This window comes from Zeus faber (genome assembly GCF_960531495.2).
Source record: "Zeus faber genome assembly, chromosome: 16".
Lineage (NCBI taxonomy): Eukaryota > Metazoa > Chordata > Actinopteri > Zeiformes > Zeidae > Zeus > Zeus faber.
The window spans coordinates 1,262,236-1,275,949 of NC_137202.1; the positions used below are offsets into that span (position 1 = coordinate 1,262,236).

Here is a 13,714-nt window from a genome sequence, read left to right on the forward strand (position 1 = left end):
GAGAAGGAGTAGGAACAGGGGTCAGGGTTCACTGGATTCCGGAGGAGGACATGGATGACCTGTACCACGCTGACCAGCTAAACCCGGTCCGTTACCATGGTGATGCTGAGCCGCTGCCTGCCGATGAGCCCATGCAGAGGGTACACAGTCAGCCAGAGGAGGATCTGGACGAGCTGTACCACCCCTGATCCCAGTTCAGTTTGCTTATCACAGCTTATATCCAGGTGAACACTTTGATGTGACACCAAAATATGATTCCATCATTCACAAGTTTAAAAGTTTGTTAAACTTTTCCTTAATTTTGTATGCCTCACTACCAAAACCTTTCCCGAACGCAAAGGAACAATGAAGCATTGTGTGAATATGTACTGAATGACATTTTCAAAAAGACATCTTTTATTTAGAAGAACCTGACAGAACATGACTTAAGTTTACAGAGACGTTAAAAAAAAGGTATTCAAATTTTAGAATGCTTAAAAATTTACAGATTTGTGATGAAGGAGCATTGTAAAATTAACAATAAATAGAATGGACAAGTATTTGTAATAAATTAATTTCCTAAACATTCCTGAGATTCAAATTAATTCTTTAATACATTTTTTCAATTGGAACCTGAGATCTGTGGAAGAATAAAGCTAAAGTAGACAATGATTAAATGTTGAAAATGAAAAAAAACACTTATTTTTTGAGTGCCGTGTGTGTGTGTGTGTGTGTGTGTGTGTGTGTGTGTGTGTGTGTGTGTGTCTCAATCTAGCAGCTCAGCAGGAATGATTCCTTTCTTTAAAATCAGGTTTCCATACAGCGCAGTCTCCCTTTGAGGGCAAAACACATAGAAAAGTGTTAATAAGTTCAGATCATAACTGGATTAGTAGAAATGTCTAAAAACAAATTATAAATCATGTGCAAAGACCGGAAGAGTAAAGCATTCTATTGGAGGAATCATTGGAACATCCATAATTTTGTTTTATTTGCTTTTGCAACAACAGAGACCAAGGAGATCTATGGGATGATTTTCTAGTCTAAAGTAATTTTTCATAAGTTAAAAGTACTTCAATACAACTTAAAAATAACGAAAGGTTCTTATTTAATACGATAAAAAAGCTCTTACCCTGAGGCCACCACAGCGTAGGCCTTCTTAGCTCGTTCATAAAAGCCAAACCTTTCAACTTTTTCCAGCGGCGTCTGAATTCAATTAAAGCAAAGAGCGAGATATCGTCAACAAACATCGTTGGCGTTTATGGGTGTATCTTTCCATCATAGTGAACAGGACAAAGGCTACATCCCAAGGGAGAAGCAGAGGTAAGGTTCTCTTACCTGGACCCCGGCTTCATGAAGGAGCTGTGTATAAGTGTCCCACACAGGGACAGGCAGGCATTTTTGTTTATCACTGTCAACTAAAGCCATGACTGCAGCCTGCAGTGACACATTAAGGTTTGGAAGACTTTGTGTTCTTATAAGAATAAAAACAGAAAAGGAAAGGATTCCAAATCAGGTGTTGTAAGTGTCCTACCGGAGCGCGGACGTAAATGTCCAGCGGCAAAAGCTTCAAAATGGCCTCCAAAAGCCGAGGGATTCCAAGACCTGCACAAGGATTAAAAGGGCTGAGTGTCAAAAAATAAAAATAAATTAAAAATTAAAAATAAAAAAAAACAAAAACCAACATGATCCACCACACTTGATTAGTTTTGTGAATAAAAACAGGTCTTCTCTCCTCAAGTCATTAATTCCCTCTGGATAAAGATAGATGTTCATACCATCGGCCCTAATCTCCTTCGGCCCACAAGCACAAATAGAAGAGGCAGGGAAATTTGCATCAGCGAGAACTAAAACAAGAAAAAGAGGAAAAATAAGAAAAAATTAACAATCAATCTATGATATTATAGCTTGTATCGTGATGACCTTTGTAATATTTTCAGGAAATGTTACATAACTTCACAAACACATACCCACTCAATATAAGAGAGCAAGAAAAACTACAATTTGGGGGATATTCAACTGCACTCGCTGTTGGGTTGTTACTGGTTCATGGGCCTGACACATTCAAGAAGTAATTTTCATTGTTGAGAGAGAATGAAAACTTGAAAAACAAAAAATAAAATGCAAAACCACCTTCTTAACCCTAGAATTATCTTCATCAGTTAACAGAAAAGCTTAAAATAAACTGATGCATTTCGAGATAATATTCTGACATGCTTATATATAATATTTGCATGTTAGCTTACATGCTACAGGTGTTCCCTAAAATGATATGGACCTGGACCGTAGACAAGCATGCAGTGATCGCCTATTTAAAGTATCCGGTAGTGGCGACGCAACATGTGAATAAAAGACGTGAACCCACCTAGTTCATCTCCATGGCCCATTTTGGCCAGAGCGTAGAGCAGCTCCGGAGACAGGACGGAGGGAATGCCTTTCAGAACGACCATGTTGACAGCTGGAGGAACCCGGAAGCGGAGGCACACGAACAGGCCAGGCACGTGACCGAAGAGCGGCGTGTGATTGGTCAGTGTGGGAAAATGGGCCTTTAGCCGCAGCCAATTAGGTTTGTTATTAATGAGCAATTAAAGACCCGAGTCACAATCGGAAAGGCTTTTCATAGTAATAATAATAATAATAATAACTATTATTATTATTATTATTGCTATCATTATTATTATTATTATTATTACAAAAACAATTTAAATGCACGCCGTGGCATTAATTATGGATACCTATGACCAAAAAAAATGAAGCTAATTGGCAGAGGCCAGAGTGCTCTGCTCCACATGCAACAAAATGTACGCCCGTTGATTTTATTTTCACTTTTTAATCTCACTGCAATCAATATTTCGATGGATTTATAATTTATTATTTCGATTTCGAATTTTTTATACCTATGTTTGTCTGTTTATCTTTTTTTCCTGTAAAAAATTGGAAAAAACGAGTTAACACTGATGAGTGAATGCGCTGAGACTCCAAGAATATGTTGTTATTGTGAACAGGGTGTGTTCAAGGGGAGCTCGGACACTTTGCAGACACAGCTTCAAGGTTCGGGCCCGCTTGGCCCTGACACACCCTCGGGTGGGCATGACTGGAAGCAGACACCACACCCGGTGTTATTCTGACACGTCCGCCGGTGCCACGATTTCATCCGAGCCTGAGCAATTTCCACAAGCTGCTTTAGATGGTAACAAGTGCCGAGAAACCCTTTCCTTGTAGCTGGGAACAGCCCCGATTCTGCAATATAAAAAAACAAAAACAAATGAAAAAAAATAAATAAATAAACATGGGGCCCCATCGGTCTGAACGCGTTTTTAATGATACCATCAGATCAGAATTATTTTTATTTATTTTTCCCATTGTAAGGGAAGTAGGTATTTGTTAATATAGGCTTATAGCTCAATATTTAGGTTGAAATTTACATAATATAGGGATTCTTTTTGTCCGTCAACCTTATTTTAACCTTATTTTCTAAACTTTAAATTGAAAAAAAAAATGTTTACAAAATGTTAAGCTGATCCGATGACCTTCCCTCCATATCTCCTGAAAGGGCCCTCGAGGAGCCGGGGCCCCCACGCTGCTGCCGCCGCTTTGGTTCCTCTTCTTGAAATGAGTTTATCACACCGCGAGTGTCCGCGCTGCCAAATGTAACGCTCCGCGCCCTTTGTCCGCTGGGAGAGCCTCAATTGGGCCTACATTTATTATTTTGACCTCTCGGTGTCCCCCGAAGAGGAGCCTCTTTTGGGCCCCGTCGGTGGATCCCGCAGAGCGGCCTTTTTTGTGCCGCTTTAGAAGTTTTGTTCCCGGGGTCTGGCAAGAAAGTGAACTCGGAGGCGAGAAACGAGGAAAAGTGAATGAAGATAAAAATCAATTAGGACACGGACCTTGTGGGGAGACGGGCGCCGGCGTGCGAAGAAACTCCTGTCTCTGGATTAGAGGGAAGGAGAGGGGGGGAGGGTAAGAGAGAGAGAGAGAGGGGGGGAAAGGGAAATGTGTATTCAGATGACTGGGGTCTCCAGTGAAAACACGCATTAATCGCATTTGTTCTGGCGCTTTCGTTGCTTTTGAAGTGGAATTGGCCTGTTATGATTTGATTGTTTACCTCATATTTGGGGCCACATAATGCTACCATTGACACCGGGCCAATATGCTTTTTTCTCTTATTATTTTTTGATAACCAAATACTTTTATATATATCAATGACTAATAAATGAAATAATAATACATGTTGCTTTTACTTTAAGTCTATTAACTAGATGTCCATTATTTTTCGTTTTGTTTAGAACACTATATAGGCATGAATATTGATAAAACTATCGTCAAGGTTATGGTTGGAAACATGTCTATATGTGTATAATGAGACATTTTTTTTATTTTAAATCGCATTTTAAATGTCTCGGCTGCTATCTTTAAATCGATCAACTTGTTATATTTTTGACGCATATTAATGATTAATAGGTCTACGACTTTCAATCTACCTCCATTGTGAATGAAACACAGACCTCTTTATATCAAATAGAAAACAATGAGGAAGCCACATGTGATAAACATTGTAAACTTCTGTCTTATGGATATTCATTTAGATTTTAGGGTTAATTCGATGCATCACCTAACGTTATTTTATAAGCTGCTTGTGGAAGCATTACAAGTTTTTAGGTTGGACCAATCTGTTCTGATTTCCGTATAGGAAGTCTGTATGAATATAAATACATTCGTGATATAAAGTATTTACTCGTTGTCACGCAAGCCTATTGAACCGTATCTGGCGCCATCTAGCGGTACAAACCTCTCGGCCCGGGTAGAGGTCCATCATCGCTTTTAGGCTTATGACAGCGCATCCTTTTTGGAGCAGGCAATTCAACAAGCCAGTCAGTAATGTCACTCAGATAACATTCCCCAAAACCAAGTTGACCAGAAAACAAAAACCATAGTGTCAAGTAGATATATTTCATCAGCGCTTTCATTTCATAAGACCACACTGGACACAAATAATCACTAAAAATAACGCTCTTGCTTCAGACATTTCTTGAATATGATGTAGTGAAATTAGCTTTAAAACAGAGGATTATGTCTTCACTCAGTACAGCAACAAGGCACATAAGTTTGATATTCATGAGTACGATGTTGACATTTATTTGTAAAAATGTACAGAGGAACAATATGCTGCCAAAAAAGAAATAGACATAAATCAGTTTCAGATTCTAACACCTAAAGCCGAAGTCCATTTTTCTCACCAGGGCTGATGCCTCCTTTAATGCGACATGAGAAAGTTACAGTACTACACTCACTCCCATACAAACACAATTCAACATGCTCCCAGCGTGATATAGTTACTGTAGCAACACACTGGGAGCTGCTTTGTGATGGGACACTCCTGCTCACTCACTGCCAGATCCTTATTTTACATTGTTTTACACAGTCTCAGTAACTTCTTTTTTCCTTTTTTTGTGGCATTTAAAAGTACCGATAGCACAGACATCAGGAAGAGGAAACGGGCGCAGATAGAGGGAACCTCTTCAGATCTCAGTCAGCTCCGGTGTATTTCTAGTTGTCTTGGAAGCTGGCTTTTCGTTTCTCCACAAACGCAGTCATGCCTTCCTTGCGATCATCCTGAGTGGGGAAAACCACAAATAAATAAAAACACAAATAAACCCCCAAATTGTATTCAGCCGCATTCACACATGAACTCCAGACAATGTCCAGATAATCAGGTCCGCACATTGTTGGGAGTTGCCCTTTCACACAACAACAAGAGAGTGTTCGTGTCAGCTGTGTTCACACCTACTGGAAACACTCTGTTTGGTTAAGGTGAGGGGGCGGAGCCTGGATAGAGCACCCAGGAGGCAGGACTTGATGCAATGGCGGAGCAGAGATTCACAGCACAACCCAAGATGCTGGACGAGGCTACCAAATCATCAGTAATTTGACTTTTTTGCACTTCATGTATTTGGACGTATCAGCAATATAAACTTAAGAGTGGAAATGAATGTAAAGGAAAGGAGAACGAAGCATCTACGCTCCGTGCACAAAGAGCCCACCGGATGGCATAATAGAGATATTACCACGCCCACTTGCTCGATGTGAATTCTCCGGACAATCGCCTCTGTTCACACATGCCGCTCAACCGAGCAGTAACCCCATTAACGTCCAGATAATTTCAGGGTTGCAGTACATGTGTGAAAACAGCTTTAGTTAGTCAAGTGCTCACTACGGCTGGGCAATATATTGTTATAATATCAATATTGTGATAGGAGATGAGATATCATCTTTGGTCATCGTAATATCGTGAAATAGTTAAATCTTTAAAGGCCGCATTACAGTAAAGTTATGAACTTCCGACTAATTAACACCTCTACCTGCTTGGTCACAATATCCACATTACTAAAGATTGTCTCTCAAATACAATATGTTGCTTATGAAAGCACCAATACTCATCCCTAAAACACTGTCAAATTACCTATATCGCGGTATTCTTGGAGAAAAAAGAAAACAAAAAAAAAAACCGCATGTCTGTGTCATCAAAAAGCGCTATATCGGATTTTGTCTACATCATGCAGCCAAAATGACGAGTACTGACCGTAGCGAAGGTAGCATGGAACAACCGCTTCTCCAAGCGATTCCCCTCAGCCAGCGTCAGTTCAAAGGCTGTACAGACAAATCAACAAGTCAAAACATCCTCTAGGTCGGGTCTCATACAACCTCGAGTTTGAACTTGGCAAATAATTCCACTCACCAGCGTTGACCGCCTCTTTAGCCATGGCGGAAACCAGCTTGGAATTGCCGGCTATTTTCTCCCCGCATTTAATTGCTTCCGAAACCAGTTGATCCACCGGGCAGATTTTGCTCACCAGGCCTGAAAAACACAAACCGCACTGAATAAACAGCCGTCGTACAAGGGGCAGACATATTGGGAAACTAACAACGATGTAAAACATTTTCAGATCTATTAGTCTATTTAAATTTATACAATAATTGAATGCTTTTGATCATTTGTTCCGGCCGCATGGCCTTCGGTACGAGTCCATGTAGCAAATGGTCCTGTACCTGACTGCTTTGCTTCCTGAGCATTAATTTTGTCTCCGGTTAGAACCATTTCCATAGCGAGGGATTTCCCCACAGCGCGGGTTAACCGCTGAGTGCCGCCTGCGCCTGCAGACAAGCAGATAAAACTACTGTTATGGGATGAAGGGCATGAGTGTCACACACACATTATTAGGGTTGGGAATCGTTTTTTTCCTGACACTGGTGCTAAACCGATACTTTTAAACCGGCACCGATGTCCAAACCGATACTTAAGAAAAAAAAATGCACAAATTGGTCGACGATATTTAAGATGGTGATGATGACATGATGAATGTGATAAATAAACAAATATTGAAGTGTGCATATTAACTATACATTTCCAGTTTCCTGTCTTTCTGCTTTAACAGGTATACTGCTAACATAGAACACTTTATTGCCTATGCACACTGAATTAATAAATGAAAAATTATTTTGAACATGCTTTTATTGAACAAATTGAACATGATTTGAATATCCAACTAATTAAACAGAATTTGTTTAAATAAGACATAACCATAATAGATTAAAAGTTTAATTTCCCTGATGTGTTCCCTTTAAAATATTTTCCTCCTAACTCAACAAAAACATTTCTTGAATAAAAAAAAATTTCTGGGGGAAACAACTACAATAATTAAATAAATATAAAATAAACATGGCAATCTAAAATAACTGTTGTATTTTTGTCTGTCTGTTAAAAAGGTTGTGGCTGCTTTAAGACATTTGCATTGTAGGAAATGTAGGAGCCCTGTCTGCGCATGGCTGTCGGAGGTACGACGGAGAGATCGCTCTGAGAGACCATAACAATTGTTGCATGTTATTATGACTTAATTTTAAAAGTTAGTATGTAGTAAAGTATGTCTACTACCTGTCCTCAAATAAATAAAAGTCCAAAGAGTCCTGCCTCACGGTGTCTGAGTGGAAGGAAATCACTCATTGTTTGAAGTTCCCAACAACACGGTTCCATTCAAACGGACTGAACACTGCATGTCCCTCAGAGACATTTAATCAACTTTATCAACCTTTGGGACTAAAATGAAATGGACACGATTCAGACCCGTTGCTCTGAAGCTGCACGCAAACTCCATGTGCGAGGACACAAACACGGAATATTTTTGACTGACTTGGGGGTGAGTAAGTAGATTCCGCCAGCTCACTATGCATGCAGCATGTAAATAAAATTATTTTTCTTATTCATTCCGTTTCGGGGAGTCTTTTGCGATGTGTTTATCGCGCATGTTCTCATCACGATGATAAATATACGATTTCTGGTGCTCCAGGGGACAAATATTTCCACCAACAGCTCAGGCATGGAAGTGGCACTAAAATGAGGCACCGAAATCTGCGTTGTGATTCGGTCCGGTAGATATATAGGCGATCGTATAGGAACCGGTGCCATATTGGCACTGAGTTCTGGTACACAACCAATAACATGCAGGATGGTTTACCAGGAATGGTCCCCAGCAGGATCTCAGGTTGGCCGAACTGAGCCTTCTCCCCGGCGTAGATAATGTCACACATCATGGCCAGCTCACAGCCTCCACCCAGCTGAAAACACAGCAAACAAGGGAGGAAAAGAACAAAAACCACATCTGGTAAAACTCTCACATGGTTAACAAGCGTCCCTTCAGACTGCGCTGTACAAGAAACTTACGGCGAATCCATTGACGGCAGCGATTACAGGCTTTTTCACCGTGGACACTCTGTTCCAATGTGCCAGGAAGTTCCCGCCATAACACTCCTGGAAGGTTCTATTCTGCATCTCTTTGATGTCTGCCCCCGCTGCAAAGAAATTGAGAAAATTAATTGAACATTTTAACAATATGGTCATGACCTTAAGAGATTTTCTCCACCTCACCTACTATTGATTTCCATTACTTTAACAAATATATTTCTGAACAAAAAATAAGCAGTTTGAAACATCCCACACACATAACAAAACAAAAATGTTTTGATTTGTTCTAGTGTGTATGCAGAGAACTCATTTTCCCCAGAGGGATTAATAAAGTATAATAATAAAATTCATAATTGATATCCTTCATTTAACCACAGAACCCTTTTAAAAATACTTCCATGGGACAATTTAAACCGCTTGGTATTTGGGTCAGAAGTAGGGTTTTGAATCAGAGTTTGTGAAAGCAACAGAAGGACAAATAAAATGGAAGTAAATTTGCTTATATCAAGGTAAGGAACACAAGGCCTATCGTGAAATGTTCTACAAATCTTCCATGTTGGTTTAACCAGGCTATGACTCTCTGGTGTGATCATACTATTTAAGACTCCATTCTGACACACACACACACACACACACACACACACACACACACACACACACACACACACACACACACACACACACACACACACACACACACACACACACACACACACACACACCAGCAAAGGCTCTGTCGCTGCCAGTGAGGACGATAGCGCCGATGTCTCCATCAGCTTCGAAGGTGTCGAGAGCACGTCCCACCTCAGTCATCAGTCCGTCGCACAGAGCGTTCAGGGCCTTCGGACGGTTCAGTTGGATGAAGCCCACATTCTGCTTCTCGCCGCGCTTCTCCACCACTATGTATTCATACTGACCACCTGTTTGAAATGGAAAAACCAACAGAAAGAGTGTTTTGTTTTTTTTGGTTTAATCCGAGATGCAGCAGGAGGTATTGCATTTTGTATCGTATTCGTCTTTTGATTATTACTGGCCATAGGGCTAAGAAATATATTGATTGAATATCAATACCATGGTACGACACTAGTTATCATCTGGGATTTTGGTTATCGTAAAATCTAATAGTCAAATGTTGTCTTTGCTGCATTAAATTAAACCTTTTAGACTGCCTTCAAATCAATGGCCCATCATTCAATCCACATAACTAATGTTTCTCAAGTATTTGTCATGTGTAAATATCAAATGAAAGCCCCGATAAATACTAGAAAATTATCGATAGAGGTATTCTTTAGAATATATTGTGATATTCCATTTTGTCAATATTGCACAGTCCTTACTAATAACTTTGAAATGGTCGATCTTGCAAGTGTCAGTGGATCAATATGAGTTTGGCATTAAAAATAAACAATGATAGTTAGCTTACTCTAATTAAAGTTCTATTATTACAGCCAAAGCCCTGGAGCTTCGTCCTTTTTGGTTTCCAGAGCGCGCATGTGCGTCTTACTGAAAATTTGAACGTACCCTTCAGCCCAGCAGCCGTAGCCTGCCGCTATACAAGCGTACGGCGTCCACTATTCTGCTCCCTAAGGATCTTAAGCAACCCTAGGAAAGCAGCAGGGCAGGAAAAGCTAGAGGGATTCGCCTATGATCATAGAACTTGAGTTAGAGTAAGCTAACTATCATTCACATAGGCTCCGCCTTCTAGCGTCGTCCTTATTGGCATCAGGAGAAGCCAGTTGAGTCCACACCCTGCTGTCAAGAGACAAGGCCGGTACAACCGGCAGGCCGATAGGCATATTAACTTCCAAGACATAACAGAGCAGAGGGAAGGTCGTTATACTCAGACTCCCCTTAAAGGGGATGGTGTCAATCAGTTCAAAGCGCTCATCTTTGAGACAGTGCAGAACCAATGCCAGGCCCCATTTTGGGGCGAAAGAGTGTGACGGGGGTTGCATACGCCTTGCTATCTGTAGGAAGCGTTGAAGGCTAAACGCCGGATTTTTTCGCCAAAATACTTGTGGCAGGCTGAAATAGCCGATGCATATACCTTAGTGGAAGAAGACAAATCCATGTCCAATAACCACTGGAGATAGGAAAGTATATATTCTACAGGGCATGAAGTGGGAATGATATTCGGTTCTTCCCACCAGCATTCGTAAGATCTCCACTTCCCAGCGTACTGAGTGTTGGTAGAAGCTGCCCTGGCACTCTGTATCGTATTAATCACTGTTGATGACAACCCCCGGTGACTGACTGAGAATTAGGCGCTGTTTTATCATTCCCTGTGCCTGGGAGATGGCACCCATGAACCTCGGTATTGGCCATGGTTTTTCTGCTAATAACTGGACCAGCTCCGGGACCCAAGGTGCGGATGTGCACTCTGGGTCTACTAAAACGAGGTACTCCTCTCTCCACTCTCACTTTTGTTAGCCGGCGGTCTATGGGTTGGATCAGATGAAACGTGTATAGCAGTTAGCGGGGCCAGGGAGCGTGAGTGAAGCGTCCACTCCCGGTGGGGGGTTTGTCCCTTCGGTGAAGGGAGAACCAGAGTGGACACTGAGCATTCTGCCTGCTTGAAAACAGGTCCACCGCGCTTCTTTGAAGCAGCGCGGGACCTGCCAAACTATGTCCGGGTTCAGGTGCCACTCACGCACTACATTCCGGACTTCGGGAATGCAGAGTGCTCTCAAGCTACCAAAGTTGGCATGCGCCCAGGGTCACAGTCGGGCCGCAGAGCGATGCAACTTCAAAAAATCCTCACTGTGGCATCCCTAGAGCCCAGGCATTCAAAGCAACAGATGTGGTGGTCCGCCGGCAACAAATACGCCTGGCAATCCTCGAACCTCTGCCCAAGGGAACCTGGCCGTGAAATGGCCGTTGCGGTGGGACGCTAGCGTTGCTCCTATTTGGGTACATAAATCTTCTATCTTCAGTGAATAGTCACTGTAGAAAACGGGGAGCAGAATAGTGGGTGCAGGACCCTTTTATAGGGGCAGGCCACAGCTGCTAGGCTGATGGGTACATTCAAATCTTCAGCAAGATGCCCATGCTAGAGGGCAGAACCTATGTGAAATAGAACAGCATAGCCTACAGGTGACTTTTGACATGGTTTAAAGAAAAAATAAATTTAACGCTGACTATTACCCACATGTTCTGGTGGGCACCGCCGGGCTGACCCCTCCCTGCCGTCTTACTGATAAACTCTGGAATTACAGGTCAAGGGCAAGTCCTGGTTAATCATTGAACAAAGGTCGAAGAATAAGGTCCAAGACAACCTGGTGAGCCTGCGTGTGTCTTGTGGAACAAAGGCTAAAAAATACCGATTTTTCACGTTAATAGCTCGGTGTGTTCTGACACCCGGGAGGGTTCCTAATGTCAAAACGATCCGCATCGAAACCTGTTAATAAACCACTTTAAAGTTTGATGTGTATCGGACTGGACGGTCGTAGAAAGTAACGAAGTACTTAGTTACTGTCCCGTTTTCACACGTCTGTAATTAAATATATTGTGTTTGTTTGTCTGGACAGAAAAGGACATTTTATCAGTAGTTCTTTCACAACATGTTTACACGAGTTCACTTCACAGTCAATGACGCAGGTGTCGTGGACGCCGAAGCAGGGACGTAAAATGCAGCTCCGCGAAACTAGCAACGGGGGTAAACGAAGCGTATCCGCCGCGTACCTGCGGAGTAGTGGCGCGCAGCAGAACTGGAGGCCGGGGCCGCTCTCACAAGCTTCAGGAGCAAGGCAGCAGTTCGACAAACCGACGCCATGATGGATGGAAGCAAGGACGACGCTGTGGTTAACTTGCCTGTGTGGGGATGCGAGACTCGTGAACGATTCGTCCCAAACGAACGTCCTGTTTTTTTTAAACGACTCAGTATTCGGGAGTTACATCGACTCCCAAATTGAAAATAATTGCTGATGAGGAAATGGGATAAAAGTCCATGGCAAAAACGGACAAATCATTTGGCGTGATCCATATTGAATATGATACAATTGCACCTTTTCATTCCACCAAAATATAGTTTTGACGTTATTATTTATTTTTTACATTTTCTTAGCCGAACCGACTCCTCTCATTCATCGCTCACCTAAAGTCTCGCTCTCACGTCCATTACACCAACGGAGTTGAACGATCGAAGGGTTTGAAAATCGAACGACTCTTTTTACCGAGTGACTCTTCAAGGACCGAGTCAGAAAGAAAGAGTTGAAACATGTGATCGCGCGACCCGTCTTCTTCTTCTACTGATTTTGGATTATTGCATCGAACGTTCAGACTCTCTCTACCGCCGAGTGCATTTTGGCGGTATCGCCTAAATGCCAGAATCGTTTGAGGGAGGATATTGTGACTGGGACTCCGCTTACTATGGCTGCTTTAGCGTTGAGATCTCTGAAATCACACAAGACATTTACAAAACATTATAGATTGTCGCTGGTTAATGCTGCATTTATGTCATATGGGAATTAAGGGCAGAATGACGAGTTCATACCTTTGACGTTTTTTTTTTTTTAAACAATCTACCAAAAAGCATCCAATAAAAACAAGATTGATACTCTTTATATTAAGTATTAGTTTTTAATTAACTTACATTTTATTTGGTTTTACCCAGGCTAATTTACTTGAAGATTTTATTTTATTTTTTTAACCATGCCCGGGGACTCATGTAGGCTTTTCCTGCGTCGGTGACGTCAAAGTGTGGGAGAAAACGGGGTTCAAAACGGTGATATGAAACGGTATTTCCATATTTGACGCTCATAGTTCCCATCGCTCACGTAGGACTTGAATGCAGCACAAGGCCTGTTCTGCTGCGAGCGGCGCGCTCATGCGGGCGCCCGGAAATCTGCGTGAGCGCGCCTCGGCCGTCCGCACCGTTATGTTTCATTTCGCTGTTGTGCCAAATCCACCATCACAGCCGAGGAAGGTCTGAAAACCCATAGAAACCTGGAAATTTGTATTGATCGTTTTAAAAGGTGAGCAAGAATTACACGGACATCTTCG

General features: G+C 41.9%; 2 protein-coding genes across 3 annotated transcripts; both read right to left on the reverse strand.

Moving 5' to 3' along the window:
- Positions 1-395: 395 nt before the first annotated feature.
- On the reverse strand, positions 396-2,433 carry fuom (fucose mutarotase; the record flags this gene model as incomplete). 2 transcript variants are annotated; one of them, XM_080016219.1, is made up of 6 exons in its annotated part: positions 396-812; positions 1,109-1,182; positions 1,315-1,413; positions 1,511-1,581; positions 1,755-1,823; positions 2,342-2,433. In XM_080016219.1, 6 exons carry the CDS (start codon positions 2,424-2,426, stop codon positions 746-748), a joined length of 465 nt encoding a protein of 154 aa, XP_079872345.1. In that variant the 3' UTR covers positions 396-745. The 2 variants fall into 2 exon arrangements, with proteins under 2 accessions (XP_079872345.1, XP_079872346.1); XM_080016220.1 differs by lacking the exon at positions 1,755-1,823 and having other exon boundaries at positions 2,342-2,426.
- Positions 2,434-4,905: 2,472 nt separating this feature from the next.
- echs1 (enoyl CoA hydratase, short chain, 1, mitochondrial) lies at positions 4,906-12,523 on the reverse strand. The gene is made up of 8 exons (XM_080016987.1): positions 12,395-12,523; positions 9,436-9,633; positions 8,693-8,820; positions 8,487-8,586; positions 7,024-7,128; positions 6,713-6,832; positions 6,557-6,624; positions 4,906-5,589 (listed from the first exon to the last, which is right to left on the reverse strand). Exons 1-8 carry the CDS (start codon positions 12,483-12,485, stop codon positions 5,524-5,526), a joined length of 876 nt encoding a protein of 291 aa, XP_079873113.1. The 5' UTR covers positions 12,486-12,523; the 3' UTR covers positions 4,906-5,523.
- Positions 12,524-13,714: the final 1,191 nt, after the last annotated feature.